Below are 17,140 nucleotides of genomic sequence, written 5' to 3' on the forward strand. Positions count from 1 at the left end.
GTAATATGTGTTTCTATTGCTCCCGCTCTGAATCTCTTTAACACACACACTGACACACTGTCAGGAGTGAAGCAAATACTGTGTGCAATTGCCATTAAAATAAAAGCTGTCAGATTTGCTCCGGTCCTGTTAAACCTTCACTTAACATCACCTTCACTCTGGCTTCTTTAAACTTGCTGATATGTACGCCACAGCTTTCTTCTGTGTAATGAGACAGGGGAAGCCAAGAGGAGCATGCTGGGCCTTGTGATAACCAAATGATTGAAATGAAAGGTACAGTATACAGATTGCCTTACTAAAAGCAATGTGAAAGAGGCTTTGACAAATTGGTGTGTGAAATATTGGTCTATATGGTAATGGTGGTCATGAAATGCATTTACCACAGAAGACAGAGAATGTGAGCGGGCCTACTTTCCCTCATATGATGTATTGCTTTCATTATTTTGCCATCCAGTAAAAATTTATATACTGTACTCATTTCTGGGTCACTGTTTTAAGGTTATCCTTTCAGCTTTGTATGCAAACGTGAAAAATAAAGAGATTTTTATCATGGCGTCTTTCCTGCAATGCGATCATGATTTTTTTCACGGCAGAGGAATTCATTGGAAGTAGTAGTAGACGTTCTTTGCCAACCATTTCAGCCATTCACCATGTTGTCACTTCAAAAAAGATCCTCTTACACAGGATACAACTACAGTTTACAAGAACAGAGACAGAATATTATCCATTACAGCATTAGTGACATTATGATGTACTCCATTCTGTCATTATTAGTGTTATCTACAGTATTTCACAAAAGTGAGTACACCCCTCACATTTTTGTGAGCTTGTTTAACAGTGTAAATTTGCTGTCCCCTCAAAATAACACACATTAATGTCTAAACCGCTGCCAACAAAAGTATACTCCTGTAAATGGCAAAATGTAATTCCAGGATGCAGATAAAAATTCTTGTTTCATCTTTGACTCCTGAGCTCAGGATCAATAGGTACAATGTTAATTTGTACCTATTGAGTGCAGTAATGGTGAGTCTGTCTGTTTCAACCCAAGGGCCAAGCCTGTTTCTTATCATACTTAGCAGATTGTTTGTCTGCATTATGATACATGTCTTCAACCCTGCAGATTGTTAATACTGTTAAATTGACCCGTATTGTATTTTGAATTCTCCTCACAATACAACACATGTAAGGTAATCTGAGGACAGCAGTCAACAGTTGCTTAAACAGGAAGTATATTAATAACACTGTCCTTTTATTATACTCTTAAGTCAACAATACATTTGTGTTTGCACACGTCACCCATTTGAAATATTTGCATTTGTGAGGCCAAAAAGAAAGTGCAAATGCTATTAGATTTGTGAGATACTATGTCTGATGAAATACGGAGACATTTGGTATTTGTCTCACTACTTGCCATCACTCTGTTGGCAATGCTGTGAAAGGGAGGACATGAGAGGGCAAGACCCATGGAATTACGTGGAATAATCTTTTGTGATTATTTTGTTTGTTTACCAGGATAAATATTCAGCCTATTAGTGTGATTCACACTCTTCTACTGTATATGGATCTCATGCAAGCCTCACTTATTATGCAAAGTGGATATGAGTCATTTGTTATCAGGACTTTGAAGTAATGCTTATGCAAAAATATTAAAATCCAATAATATTCTGTCTTCAAGGCCATTAAACAAATATATGAAATACAAGGTACATTTTCTGTCACATTACAACAGGGTTGTAAAATGAGATGCACTTTGTAGTTCCTTTTATGCTACAAAGAGCACACAATATATAGCAATAAACTATTTTTCATGGTACAGTGCTGAGGATGAATTTAAATTTAAATTCAGGAGTCTCATAGTGTTGGAGGAAAAGCTGCTCCACAGTCTGGTGGTGCACCAGCAGATACTTCTGTATCTCTTGCTAGACGGCTGCAGGGTGAACGGGCTGTGGCTGCGGTGGGTACTGTCCTTTAGTATCCTTTGGGCTCTGTGTAGGCACCTCACCTCACCGATATCACTGATGCTCAGGAGATGGGTACCGATGATCTTCTGAGCAGTTTTAATCACCCTCTGCAGATCCCTCTGGTCCTGGGCCGTACACATCCCATGCCAGTTGGCGATCTGTAAAAACTGACAAGAATTTGGCATGGGAATTTAGCGTTCTGAAATTTCCTTAAGAAATACAGCCGTTTCTAAGCTTTCTTTACCAGCATAGAGATGTGTGACTCCCAGGAACCTGAAACTGTTCACCTGCTCCAAATCACCTCCATTGATGTAGACAGGAGTATGTCTTAAAATCAACGATCAGCTATTTGGTTTTGCTAAAGTTGAGCAGTAGGTTGTTCTCTGTGCATCACTTAGCAAGATTATCGATGAAGTCTCATCATTGTTTGAGCACCAGAGTGGAGGAGGTGTGGCCACCAATCCTAATTATTTCATGTCTATTTGTGAGGAAGTCCAATATCCAGTTGCAGAGTGTGGTACTCAAGCCCAGAGTTCTGAGTTTGCCAATCAGGTTCATGGGGGAGACTGTGTTGAATGCTGAGCTGAAATCAGAAACAGCTTTCTGATGTAGGTGTTGTTTTTCTCAAGATGTGTGATGGCTTAGTGGAGGGCAGTGGAGATGTCATCTACTGTGGATCTGTTGGTTCTGAAAGCAAACTGCTGAGGGTCCTAGGCTGGCTGGGATGTGCTTTATGTGCTGGAGGAATAACAAGGACACGCAGTGTCACTGATGCAAAGCAGCTGATATGAAATTTGGTTCAAACATTCATGTTCTACTCAGGATGAATTGTAATCACTTTGAGGATGCCCTGACTTTCAATCTACTGCCATCATTAGTCAGTCATCAATTTCAGCTTGCCCAATACTTTAAGACTAAATGCTTGCTAAACTAAAAGCATTCCCCTCAGCCTCACATGAACAAAGTTTGGTGCTAATTAAACTAAGATTGTGCACATTATACCTCCTTAACATGCTCCTCCTCCTTATGAGCATATTAGCAAGCTAATATAAACTCTGTTTTTTCGGTTTGTTTGAAGTTAAACATTTAATATTTTACTTTTTAAAATGAAGTAATTGATGAGTTGAACAATGTTTTTTGCTAAATTCAAAAAGGAGTGCAGAATTTACACCGCAGTAACATCATATGTCCTCTGGGAAAAGATTTTCACTCATTTATTTGTCCAAAGGGAAAGAAAAACAGGAGGTGAGATGTAGTGGCCAAATGCAATACAGGTTGACCAACTTATGAAGTACAGCTAGAAATAAATCCTCAGAAAGGTAAAGTCATCCTTTTGAGTGCCTAAACACTGAGGCAGTGACTTTTGTTATTCTTCTAAAATGTCACTAGCCATCATTGCAAATATTACATTTAGAGGCCATTGGCTCAGGACTGAGATTATATGCACAGAAGGTTATTCTTGTTGCAAGCAAACTGACCTGAAACATCTTTTTTTTTCAGTCCCATCTGGGCTCCCCTGTGGAAAAATAAACCTTTATCTCTTTGAAATGAGATGTCAGAAGACACATCGTCCCCCTTTTTAAACTGTGAAAACCGGTAATTTACAGCAAAATACAAGTCCAGAGGAGAAAAATCAATATCCATTCCTCAAAGAGGGGAGTATTGACTTTGTGTTTTCTGTGAGGGTATAAAGCACCAGAAAGTGTTGCTGATAAGATGTGTATTATTACATGATGTGAACTGAAATAAAAGGCTTGATTCATCACCAGTCTGTAGGTGGTTGTGTTGCTTGTTTTTCTGGAAAAAACATATTTGCTTCAGCGAAAACTAAGTAGGCAGAATATTCTAATGTGATAATGTACATATTATTTTGGAAATATCTTCCGTTTTTGAGGGATGAGTTTTGATTTTTTTTCTGTAAACAAAATTGAACCCTATAAACTTCTCTATTTACTGCTAGTTTAATTAAACCAGTTAACTTTAAGTTGAACTTGATTGAATTGATAGCTTTTTGCAGGGGAGCAGCCCCTGCCTCGTTCTTAAGGGAGCCTCAATGTTCCTCGAGAGGTTTTCCTGTCCTGCTTATGTTTACGACCCCACACAACATTTTTTTTTCTGACCAAGCACAGCTAGTGAAGCAACAAATTAGCAGCGACTGGTGGAACAAGCTTCTCAGAGGGCCGTCATGAAAGTTTATGCAGCGGAGTCTCACATCCAATTAGCTGCTTCAATCCATAATGCCATTCAATAAAAAAAGGATACTGGCATGATGTTGAATACTGGAAAATAACTGTTATAATTAATTAACATTTCACTTTCAATGTAAAAGTATATTCAATAGCAAGCTGAACAATTTTGTTAGCTTTACCAGTTTGAACTAGGCTATGTGCCATGAATATTTCTGGACTTTTCTCTGCAAAGAAATAGATCCGCCTACATTTCTTTATGGAGACATTCCTTTGCAGTTTTGTTTTTTGAAAGGACTAAATCAATAAGATTGCTTTAATGAAAAGCTCTGTGAATACACTCCACTGTCATTATGAGAGAGTGAATGGGTTTGTCTAAACCATGTGCAGTTTCCTGGTTACAGTTTTTCGATTTTCTGCTCTTACAGAGTGAGACACTGAGATTAAAGGGTATTCATGTGTGTATGTGGGTTCCAGTTTGCCTGACACCCCAAATGTGTTTTCTACCCCTATATCTCTTGAGATGAAGCCTTGAGTGTTTCTATTTTCTGTCAGATAAGTGACAGCAGTAGGGTCCCAAGTAGGGTCTAATTTTGAATCATATTTACTAGCATGTTGAAGGGGCATTATGGAGTTTCCAGCGGCCACTAGCAGTGCGGTTTTAAGATTGCTACACGTAGGAGCAATTATACATGTCCCCCCCCCCCCCCCCCCCCCCCCACACACACACATTTCAAAATCGATGTTTTGTCCCCCTCACTTTTTTCAGGCGATTTCGGAGTTGGCTCATAGCCGGTGCGGTTTGAGTGACTAGTCAATCAATCACACACTCCGTATCAGACGTGATTAAATGGTTGAAATGCGGACAAAAAACATGTAGCCTAACGTTAGGCCTCTAGAAAAAGTCCGACACCACGCAAAGGTGGTGCTGAAAACTCAAGGGAGAAAAAAAAAAAAAAAGAGTTCACTCGAGGCTGGTGCAGCAGGTTGATATTACAGACTTTTATTTTGTGCTGCTGTTACTTAGCCTGAACAGTAGCCTGAAGACAGTAGTGAGGACGCCTGCAGCAGGGTGGGTAGTTAGATTTGTTACAAGTAACGCAAATTTGCAAAATGAATAAATATAATAAACAAAGTCATTGGCACATTTTCACGTTTCTTTTTTAAAACTCTACTTTTACTCTTTACCCTAGCATTTTCTTTAGGCCAGTAATCTACTTTTAATTGCGCTACATTTTCGATAGATCCCTTCATAATTTAACCAGACTGTAATATGCATCAGGCTTCATTAACCTAAATGAGCTGTCATCAGGCTGTGTGCGCGCAGTTACGCAGAAGAGCCCTGGTGTCGGGCGCTTGTCACTGTCACAGAGCTGAGCAGATGCAAACATTTAGAAAATCAGGCAAATACCTTTTCATTTTAAGGCTTTATTGTTCAACTAATACAACTGAAATCCAGTGAGCGCACACCATGACACTGGTAGCCATGTTGGAAAGCAGCCTGCGTCGCTCTGTAACAAGCCGGTAAAATAAATACCTTCACTTCCCATTAACGCCACATTAAAAGCGTATTCACTCTCTACAGTGCAAACGTAGACTTTTAAGTCGGATGATCACCGGATTGATTTTGATATATTAACAGTATCCTGTTGTTGAGCAGATCATCGCTTTCTTTTGATTGGCTGTTTCGTTCACATTGGTTATAGTTTGTTTTATAGCGATGAGTCCATTAAACAGAAGCTCGCCGGTGAAACTAATTTTTTACTCAGCAGCTACCAGCTGTTATTTATTCAGGAAACAATCAGTTTTGAGATGCACAGAGAGATAAAATATGGAGGATAAAACAGTCCTGTTGAGCTTTAAGCATGACGCACAGCTTCCTCTGTATGCAGGTTTACCTGCTTCAATAGCTGCTCCGTGTTAAGGCCACAATCATTCTTTGCGTTGTGAAGATTATTTAGTTGCTTTAGGAATAATCAGATTGTTTTGACTGCCTGTGCTGTTGGCTACATGTCCATAATAAAAGATACAGGCAACAAGAGTGGCTTGGAAGCAAGCTGATATTTTCAAATGATCTTATCAATAAGTTCATGGAAATTTAAAAAGTAAAATAATTATTAAACAGAAATAGCTAAATTAATCAACAAGCAAAGCAAATAGCATTCCCTAGAAATAACCGTGTTGATCAGCTGTTTCTAACCTAAAGAACAGCAGATTAAAGATTAAAAGTAATTTTACTTGAGTAGGTTTGTAATTTTTTTCTTTTACTTGATTGAATTTTTATGGGAGTAATTGTACTTTTTCTTAAGGAAAGATTTTGAGTAGCTACCCGACGCTGGCCAGCGGCACCAGTTCACCATGTCAGAGCTAGTACTGGTGCCGCTGGCTAGCTCTGATATGGTGAACATGAGACAGACAGCAGAGATGAGGTCAATAGCAGCACTTTAGGAGTGTTAGAGAGCAGTTTCTAGTTTTGAAAATGTATTTTAAAGGCTCATTTAGTTATGTACTTTACTTGCATAAAATTCTCAAGAGTGCAGGAATAAAGGTCTCTAAATACCCAGAGCTCCGACAAATGCTATGTCTGGAGAGTGGGCTGACCAGGGACAAACTCCTGGGCAATTTGTTTGCCCCTGTCCTTGACCTTAAAACCCTGTCCTGAGGTGTGTATGTGTCTCTGCTACGTGTCCATAAACTATTTAAAAGTAGTCAAAATTGTTACACAGAGATGAGCATCCTGCAGTATTTTAAGAGGTCAGAGGTCACAGGAGTAGGAGTAGAAATAACTAAGGAGGATGAGCTTGTAAGTTGTGTGGATAGCTACTAGACATACTTTATATTCTTATATTCACATAGTAAGAGATTTTGTTAGGCCATTGGCATGCCTTCAGAGTTTGCACTGAAGACAAGAAGTTCTGTGTTCACAAACATTTGTTGCAGGGAGAGTCAGGGCCAAGTGAGACACAGGAAATATCACAGACAGCTCACAAGTGTATCATTAGGATAACTAAATACATTTGTACTGTGGCTACATTAACTAGCAGCTGTTCCATGGTTTTTATTGTATGTAGTCGGTTTTGTTCAAATTATAGTAAACTGCACCCGAGTTTTCATAATCTCCCCTCTTCAGTCTATTCTCCATCTGTCACTGCAAATACCCTCTTTGAGCCACACTAATAAATTCATTCTGTTTTTAAAAGTCATAGAAATGAGCATTTAAGTGCTTTATTAAAAAAAAAAAATCGGGGGGGTATGCACCCGAACCCCCCTAGCCCTTCTGCGTCCCCCTCAGGTTCAAAGTCGCTCCTACGCCCCTGGCTACGAGGCATGTGCTCATAAGTGTGCTCACTTGAACTCATGAGCGAGCATAACCCAAAACACAACCACTTTCATACAGAAATCCTGCAATAATACAGGAACACCAGCTTGCAGGCTGTGGCTCACTCAGACATGGTCAGGCTCTGTTACTTCAACATTCCCGTCTCAGAGGCAGATTAACACCGGCTCCGTAAAGTTACTTAATTCAGCGCAGCCAGCTGCATATTGGCACAATCCTACTGGAAAAAAGGCAGTGTGACAGCGGCTATAGACAGGCAGGGAGACAACTCCACACAATATACTGGAAACTCAGCTAAACCCCTACTGCACGTTAGCCGACGTGCTACATTGTTATCTCGCCTGCTGCTTTCAGTAACTATCTTTACTATCTGTGTATCTTTCACCCGAGGCTCAGCAATGTCAACACAGCTAAATGTATTGGATGATAACGAAACGGGTAGTGAGCTGGACTGAGCTGGACTGAATATTATAACGAGATTGTGTCACACTTTATAATAATAAGACAGCAGTAAGTAACTTTACTGTAGTGTTAGTGCATGGCTCTTCCTCTGGGTTGTTGTCGCTGTGAAGTTGCAGTATTGTATATTATGTGGATCATGTTAGTTACAGCAACAGAGAGGTGGAGAAACTGTGTACCTGAGTATTGGTAAAACCACAATAAACCTAAATTGAATGTTACGAAGCAAACAGCGGCAGGTCCGAGCTACTGTAGCGTTAGCTGGCTGCATCACTATAGGCTAACGTTAGTAAACAAATCGCTCCACATTTGCTTTTTGCTGTTACATCCTTTCTTGCAGGCTTAATCAACAGTGGTACACAGGATAGTAACATGGGTGGCGTTAGTTGGTGAAGTAATGTGGAAAGCGATATAACTTTGCCGGGGAGCTAACGTGACTTTCTCTGTTTCTCCAGATTTACTAAAACTCACTTTACTCGACATCATCTGAATCTGTTTGGTCTGATGGGCTTCAGCACATTAACCTTTATTGTTGTTTTGTATCCTTACGTGGAGCCTGTGTTTTGCTGTGAGACGGTTGTTTTATGGTGTTAGTGGACTGCATGTCGTTAGCTACCGTGTCATCGCTGTAGTACGAGAGAGGCTCGGGAACGCGCACAGGGTTAAATCCGACCCAGAGTCCCCACATTAAAAGCAGAATAGTGGCTGATGCAAGTTAACAGGTGTGTGCTTCATTTCTAAGTGAGTTTTGAGCCCACTGACAATAAGGTAATGAAAATTTTAGTAATTTCATTGAAAAACTTGAGTGAAACAATTAAAATAAATTAAGAGCCATGTAGGTACAGCTGAAATGTAACTAAGTGCAGACCATTTACTCAAGTATTGTACTCAAGTACAAACTCGAGGTAGGCCTACTTGTACTTTACTTGGGTATTTACATTTTATGCAACTTTATACTTCTACTCCAGTACATCTCCGAAACACTACTGTACGTTTTACTCCACTACATTTGTCTGACAGGTTTAGTTACTAGTTACTTTTCGATTTACAATTTTTCATACCCTACCTGTCCAGTCACAACCATGTATCTCCAAATTTGGGGATTTAGAATCTTAATGTTTCTGACAAGGTGGCGGATTAAGTGTTGCTTTATGGGTTTTGTTTATTTAGTTTAAGACGTAGGAGAAAAATTATCCTACGTCTTAAACTAAATAAACAAAATGCCTAATTGGATTAGCTGGAAAATGCATCCTCACAAAGCCTGAAACTCTTGAGAAGTTGACTTTTTAGAGATGTGGTTCTCACAGTACAGCAAAGCCACACAAACATGATGATAGAATAACATACAATGCTGTAGATTAAACTACCAAGCAGTACATAAAGTAGTTAAAAGTAACTCAACCTTAATCATCTAGAGCAGGAAAATGCAACATTAATGCAGCAGTAATATTTATTCATAAACAGCATATAATAGTAAATCACTGATGGATTGTACTGCACAATGAGTACTTTTACTTTTGCTACTTAAAATCATTTTGCTAAAGGTAAAGGTAAAGGTTTCGAATGCAGGACTTCGCAGTTTGTAAGTAAAGGATCTGAACACTTCCTCCACCACTGCTATTAGTCAAATTTTACATTAGGAAATTCAGAAGGTTTGTAATCCATATTTCAGACGGTCCCATGCCTGAAAATATAGCACTTTTTTTTTTTTTGGAGAATTCATTATCTAAATACTGTCTGCACTTCATCTGGCCATCTCCTACTCAAGTACAAATTTATCTTTCATGTACAACCAGCACAGATCATCAGCATCTCCTCTGGTTGCCACATTTACTTTAACTCTTTCCCCCTCCTCTGTCATGTCTTGTCTTGTGAATCATCATGCAAAGTAAACATTACTAATGGACTATGCCAGCAATTGTTCTCAGTAATATTTGTATGAACAGACATGAATGAAGTCTGTGTGAATGCATATCAGCAGACAATGAGGGAACAGAAGCCATCAGTGATAGGGATTTCTATGGGACTGGCTGATGAAATTTGGCAGTAGTGCAGACAAGTAGGAGCCTGTTCTTTTATCTGAAAGGGTAAGTGGGCCACGGCATCACAGGGTGGGAACCCAAGAAAAGGCAGCATACAAGGGTTCAATGGCCAAACGCTGTCATGAAAACTGCAAAAACAGAATCTGCAGGGTGACAAATTGTCACACTGCCATTAGGGATACTTAACTGGAATAAATGTCAATATACAGTCATTTTTGTTTTTTGTCATTGCTCTGTTTCGTGTTGCTGCCTAGACGCATCATTAAAAACCACCAAAACTGATACTGATATACCCCCTCAATGGTGAACCATGAAGGAATAAAGCCCACATGTGGATGCCTGGAGGGACCTGCATGATGCTGATAGCAGCAACAACAGCAGCGTAGAAAGAGAGCATCCAGTTGGATACTACTAAGCAAACTCACCTTATGCATCCTCTCATCCAGGACGCAGCGCCACTCGACCTCTGACCGTCTGGCTATCAAGCTCATTGGCCTCACCTCATTTACACAACATGTCAGGTGTTTACCTCCTTCAGTGTGGTGTGCAAAGTGCTTTAAGATCAAAATAGAAGTCCTCACTTAAAGTGCTAAATGGATGTCTCATAAAAGTAAGACTTTAAAATAAGTTACAAGTTAGGTCACCTTTTGTTTAGGTAGCAAAAGGACCATGCCTGGTGAAGATGTAAAGGTAGGCTTCACTTTAGCTTTGAGCTAACCTGAAGCATATTTCCCTTTTACAAATGTGCAGTCAATAAACCATAAAAAATAGCTAAATCCCATTTTATTGTATGTTTCACCTATAGACTCTTTATATATTGTCTGTTTTTTTTAAGAGGGCTTATATATTTGACTAGATCCACACTGAAACACAAATTCTGTTAGAAGTGTTTGGTGGTTTTATCCTGGTGTATCTGATATAAAAACTATACATAACCAATAAAATTCAACAAGAGTTTCTTTTGCTCTTTCCCTGGTGGATGTGGAAGATACTGTTTATGAAAAGAAACATACTTTATGCATGCATGCAATAAGGCTGGTATAATGGGTTTATTCCCAAGACGGCATCTATTGTATATATGTTTAAACTTAATCATTAGGCTAAGTCATCAATGATTGTCCACTCGAGGAAGAACATGTTCAGCTTGATCACACATACATCTTACTGGCCCGGTGTGGCTACATGTTTTGACAAATAAACGCAGGTCTCCATTAGAAGCCTGGATTCTGGATGTATAAAGCATCGTAAAGCCCAACGGGTTGCCAGCTTTCTACGGTAGTCTCTCTGTCTGTGCATGAGGTTGGCCTAGATGGGCTGTCTCTCAGAGCTAGATCAAGTGAATGATTTGTAATTGATATATTCTCTGATAGCCAAATTTTTTACACAAGTAATATTCCTAATGGTTGAAATGAACAATTCGATAGTAGCTTATTTCCCATCTTTGCGGAGCAAGATTTTTCTGGGAAAGGAATTAAAGGCCTGTCCCATATAGACACCTGTCCAAAATATAGGCAGGGTGAGTTCAGTCATTGAAGCAAATAAAACCCCGGGCTATTAACTGAAGTTTTACAGTATAATAAAAACAGCGAGTCATCAAAGTTATAATGAGTTCTTCACAGCTCTTTCATTCCAACCTGATCAGTAGGCTCCCCTTTAAACAGGAAGGCTGTGGGCTTATAACCACACAGGAAGCCAAATTAATTAATCTGACAGTGTCCTGCTTCTGGCTGAGTAAAGCATCATTAGGATGGACAGCGGCGCTGCTGAAAGGCAACACTCATATTTTTATGAATGGTAACAACTACTCAAACTGCTGGAACACAAGGATTTTAAAGGTTGGATATGATTTATAGGTTATGCAGTTTATTCATAGCACTGAAAGGATACGGTGTGTAAGAATAACAGACAGCAAGAGTCTATTTGTTAGTGTTTAATATGTTAGAATCATTTTGCTTCATCCTACAGTTCCAACACTGATTACTCATTTTCACTATAGTGCACTTGACCCTTAACATAATTTGACAATGTTTATCTATTTGTATTAGCTTCAGCCGATGCGTTACCAGATACTGAGAGGTGATAAATAACAGCACACTTCCAGTAATTATCATATAAAAACTCAACCAAGACACAAAGCAAGAAATAAATACAGACATTGTTCAAAACATTCACATTTACAGTATCTTCTTGGAATAGTTGCACACAAAACATGAAGCAGTACAAAACCTGCAACTTCACTGCTTTTTTCCTTTTAACAGTAAATCAATCTGCCCTCTGGGCAGGTCAGGTTAAATTAATTGAGATGACTGGTGGGGTGGGCGGCTTAAAGCCTTAGAGGAAGGCTCTTGTAGTCGACACACTTCAACTACTAACTCCTTAGAAATCATAATAACCAGTGTCAGACTGCACAAACCTACAAAACAGATTTGTTTTAAAAAGCCAACATCTGACTGCTCAGCAAGAAGGCTGGAGACTGAAATTGAACAGAAGCACTCTCACAAAAACTTTCAGAACCTCACCCCAGCACAATAAAATCATTTCCTCCGAGCAAACAATCAAATGCAGCTGGTGCACATATAAAATACATTTACGCTAACTACGGTAATTTATATTATTTTCAGAATTATCATTATATTAGATTTGTGTAATTCACAGACAAAACAAACAAAGAAGCAGAGCATCCAGTCAGGCACAACAAATACCCTGAAGTGAAATAATAGACAGCACACACATGGGGTGGAATAACTTACAATGAATGATTAAAGTGATTAATAACCCAGATCTACTGTATCTCTATCAAGGGGAACATTCAATCATGTAACAAAGCTTTACACCAGATAGGAGGTTTCTAACTACTACAGACTCTTCTTGGATCTGTAACTGGGACGTGTTCACCACAAAACTTAACATTATGCAACTATCAAATTTAGCAACTCATAAATGTTTACTCATTGTTTCGTTTAACTGAAAGGTTGGAGTTGTATTGGAAATTAAGCACATTTAGTGACAACAGATGGAATGCTGTAAACGGCCCACATTACACTGTTAGATCCCGTATCTGTAGTCTGAAACTTCCTCAAGATCTGTTCCTTATGGTCATTGAAGAGATTGAAATTGTTTGTGGTTGCTGACATTTTGCAGAGAAACTCCATTAGCGGCATGTTTGTTTAATGAACGAGAGGCCATGCATTATGGTATATCTACTGTAGAGTAACTGCAGCATGCTTGAGAGTGAAAGTTGCAGCATTTATGCCCATAAGCACGCCAAGAGGTGCATTCAACAAGTGGCAGTTTGTGTTTTTGACCACATAAGGACAGTAGGTTAATAGATAATTAGCATTTGACTAACAATTGATGTATATAGTAGCTACACTTCTGTGTGTACTGTAAAGCTTGTTGTATGCTCTAAACTGAAAATGAAGACATTCACTGTGGGAGTTCCTCCATTGGAGTGTCCATCTCTGTGGCTGGTTGATATGTTCGGGGTCTGCTCTGTTCATCAGTCTATCTCTTGGGTCTGTCAATGTCATCGATGGCTGCCAGGAGTTTCTGACGAGCCTTCTTGTTTATGTGTGAGCCCAGGCAAACGTTCACCAAGTTGGCCAGCTGCTTCATGGAGTACTCCTACACAAAAAACACAAAGAGTAAGTCAGCAAAACAGACGTGCTGCTGTTCGCATTTTGGAGCGGAACAACCACTTAGATGAAACTTTATACGTAGGGTTGCTAAAAAACTAAAGCTAAAATCCTCGATCAGCCAGCCCGCTTCACTCTCACCCTGTGATTCTTGATAAACTGCTCCATGTCATTCTCCGTCAGGTAGTAGGCCTTGATGTAGGTCTCAACAAACTCTTTATCAGGGATGGGTCGCAGGTCGGTCAGCTTCTCCAGCTTCATGAGGAACTGCTGGAAATCCAGCTGCATCAGGGCTCGGCCCTCATTGCTACATTTCTTAACATTAGCATAGCTGCAGTAGATAGAGGACAAAACAGCAGAAAGGGAAGAGAGGAATGTTCAGGTACAAGTCAATTCTGTGTTATCTTACTTTTGATTCATGAAAGTCATCACAGGTGTTGATCATGATCAAGCCATGTATCTAAGCCTATTGCTATGTTTTTAAATTATTTCATTTTAGCTCTCAACTGTACACTAACTGGCCACTTTCTAAAGTACACCTTGGGATTGGACCCCCTTTTGGCTTCAGAACTGCCTTAATTTTTTGTGGCATACTTTCAACAAGGTGTTGGAAACATTACTCAGAGACTTTGGTCCATATTGAAATGATAGCATCACACAGTTGCTACAGATTTGTCGGTTGTACATACATGATGTGTATCTCCAGTTCCACAACATCCCAAAGGTGCTCTCTATTGGATGCACAGGCCACTGTAGTACAGTGAACTCATTGTCATGTTCAAGAAACCAGTTTGAGATGATTTGAGCTTTGTGAGTTATCCTGCTGGCAGTAACCATCAGAAGATGGGTACACTGTGGTCATAAAGGGATGGACATGGTCAGCAACAAAACTCAGGTAGGCTGTCGCGTGTAAACAATGCTCAATTGGTAATCCCTCACACCATTACACCACCAGCCTGAATCCTTAATACAAGTCTGCCCATTCTCCTCTGACATCAACAAGGCATATTTGTCAACACAACTGCCGCTCACTGGATATTTTCTCTTTTTCGGATCATTCTCTATAAACTCTAGAGATGGTTGTGTGTGAAAATCCCAGATCAATCCTAGATCAGCAGTTTCTGAAATTCTCAGACCAGCCCGTCTGGCACCAACAACCACACCACGTACTATATACATCACTTTAATCCCCTTTCTTTCTCATTCTTATGCTCGATTTGAACTTCAGCAAGTTGTCTTGGCCACATCTACATGCCTAAATGCATTGAGTTGCTGCCATGAGATTGGCTGATTAGCTTTTTGTGTTAACAAGCAATTGAACAGGTGTACCTAATGAAGAGGCCGGTGAGTGTATTTCACTGTGAATGTGTTATGCATTAGATTTGTCTAGAAGATGTGTTTCAGCTTGTCATATGCCAATTTTTAATCAATGTCATAATGGCAATACCATCACTACTGCAGCAGCAAAGTAATCAAAGAAATGTGTGGTGACTTAAGTCACCAGATGAAGGAAGACACTGAGAATCCACTAGAGTTTTTAAAAACAATTGTAAATACTTTTTTTATTTTTATTTTTTTTAAAGGTAACGAAAATAGGAGAGAAGTACTTAATATTTCAATACTATTTGTATGAATAATAACTACAATAATTAAATGTACATGTCACACATTTCATTCAGGTCTGTAGCATAGACAAAGTAAAATACATTCACTTTTTGTGTTTATATTCAATTATGCTTCAATTTTATTATTAAATATTATTAAAATTTATACTTTGCTTCATACGATATTTTTTGTCGGATTGAATCTGTGTGTTTAGGTTTGGTTTTCTACTTTTACCTTTTGTAAATATTTGGGGAGCATGTTGTGTGCGTATACAGAATCAACTCAAATTCAAATAAAAGGTTAAAAAGAAGGACATATATGAGTCTGTGTGTGTGTGCTTGTGTCTTACATTAAACATTAGGTCAGCTCGGTCAACACAGCTGTCAGTAAATGTGTGTGTGGGCCAGAGTACTGATGTATTTCAGTGTGTGTGTGTGTGTATGAGCGTGTGACAACTACAGTACATTAACACACCACACAGCCAGGTCTGCTCTGTCTCACACTTCAGCTTTTCTCTCTTCTCTTTCCATTTTCTACCTCACCCTCTCTCCCTCTTTCATCGCCTCTCTCTTTCATCCTCTCTCTCTTTTTGCTTGTCAGGCCTACCAGAGTTTGGTGCTGAGTGTCTGAGCTCCTCAGAATGCTAACAGAGCAATTTCTGTGAGTCTCTAAGGGGAGACGAACGCTGGACAGAGAAATTGAATAACAGGCTGAGCGCGTCGGAGTACAAACAAACAAATATGACCACTCGCCTTGTGCCAGAGGGGTGGGGAGATATGTGTGTGTTTATGTGTGTGTGGAGGGAGTGTACTAGGAGAACTAAGCAGACGGCAGAAGACTGCAGCAGCAGCTTAAATTTGCAGAGCATCACAGTTGTAATGGGCCATTTGTTCATTGGAAAGTTCAAAAGTTCTCTTACGCAATGGGAAGAAAAGTGCTCAATTAATGTGTTGGGGGGTAAACATGTTCCCTTTTCCCGTTTCTCAATGTTCTCTCTCCCCCTTAAAACACTTCGCAAACACTAAACCACTTAACAAGCATCTGTTTTGAACCTAAATAATTTGCTGCGCCAACTAATAATAATAATAATAATAATAATAATCTTTATTTGTAAAGCACTTTTCAAAAACAAGTTACAAAGTGCTTTAACAAGTGTAAAGACAATAATACAAAAACAATAGAAGATAAAAGCATGAAAACATTGAAAAGACTAAAATACACATTTAAGATAAATATAAAATTAGTAAAATACAATAAAATAAAAGGGATAAAATAAAGTCAAATAAGATTGGGAAAGGCTCTCCTATAAAAGTACGTTTTAAGAAGGGACTTAAAAGAGTTCACTGACTCAGCCGACCTGATTTCCTCGGGCAGGCTGTTCCAGAGCCTCGGGGCCCTGACAGAAAACGCTCTGTCCCCTTTAGTTTTCAGTCGAGACTCTGGAACAGACAGCAGACCTCTGCCCGAGGATCTCAAGGTACGTGCTAGTGCGTATGGGACTAAAAGTTCAGAAATATAACAAGGCGAGAGGCCATGAAGAGCTTTAAAAGTGATCAACAGAATTTTAAAGTCAATTCTAAAACATACTGGGAGCCAGTGTAATGAAGCTAAAATAGGAGTAATGTGGTCATATTTCTTTGTTCTGGTTAAAAGCCTGGCAGCTGAGTTCTGGACAGTCTGGAGTCGATCAATAGATTTTTTTGTTAAACAGGTGAAAAGGCTGTTGCAATAATCCAGGCGTGATGAGATGAAGGCGTGTAAAATGGTCTCGGTGTCCTTAAAAGTTAACATAGATCAAATTTTTGCTATATTTCTAAGTTGATAAAAACATGATTGAACAAGCTTTGTGGTGTGCTGCTCGAAATTTAAATTACTATCAAACCAAACACCAAGGTTCTTTGCCACAGGCTTAATG

At 39.3% G+C, this 17,140-nt stretch overlaps 1 protein-coding gene across 1 annotated transcript; it reads right to left on the bottom strand.

The window, feature by feature from the left end:
- Positions 1–11,900: 11,900 nt before the first annotated feature.
- On the bottom strand, positions 11,901–14,560 carry LOC123967192 (syndetin-like). Its single transcript, XM_046043230.1, has 2 exons — positions 13,762–14,560; positions 11,901–13,609 (listed from the first exon to the last, which is right to left on the bottom strand). Exons 1-2 carry the CDS (start codon positions 13,906–13,908, stop codon positions 13,490–13,492), a joined length of 267 nt encoding a protein of 88 aa, XP_045899186.1. The 5' UTR covers positions 13,909–14,560; the 3' UTR covers positions 11,901–13,489.
- Between the last annotated feature and the right edge of the window lie 2,580 nt (positions 14,561–17,140).

Source organism: Micropterus dolomieu, unplaced genomic scaffold (genome assembly GCF_021292245.1).
Source record: "Micropterus dolomieu isolate WLL.071019.BEF.003 ecotype Adirondacks unplaced genomic scaffold, ASM2129224v1 scaffold_123, whole genome shotgun sequence".
Classification (NCBI taxonomy): Eukaryota; Metazoa; Chordata; class Actinopteri; order Centrarchiformes; family Centrarchidae; genus Micropterus; species Micropterus dolomieu.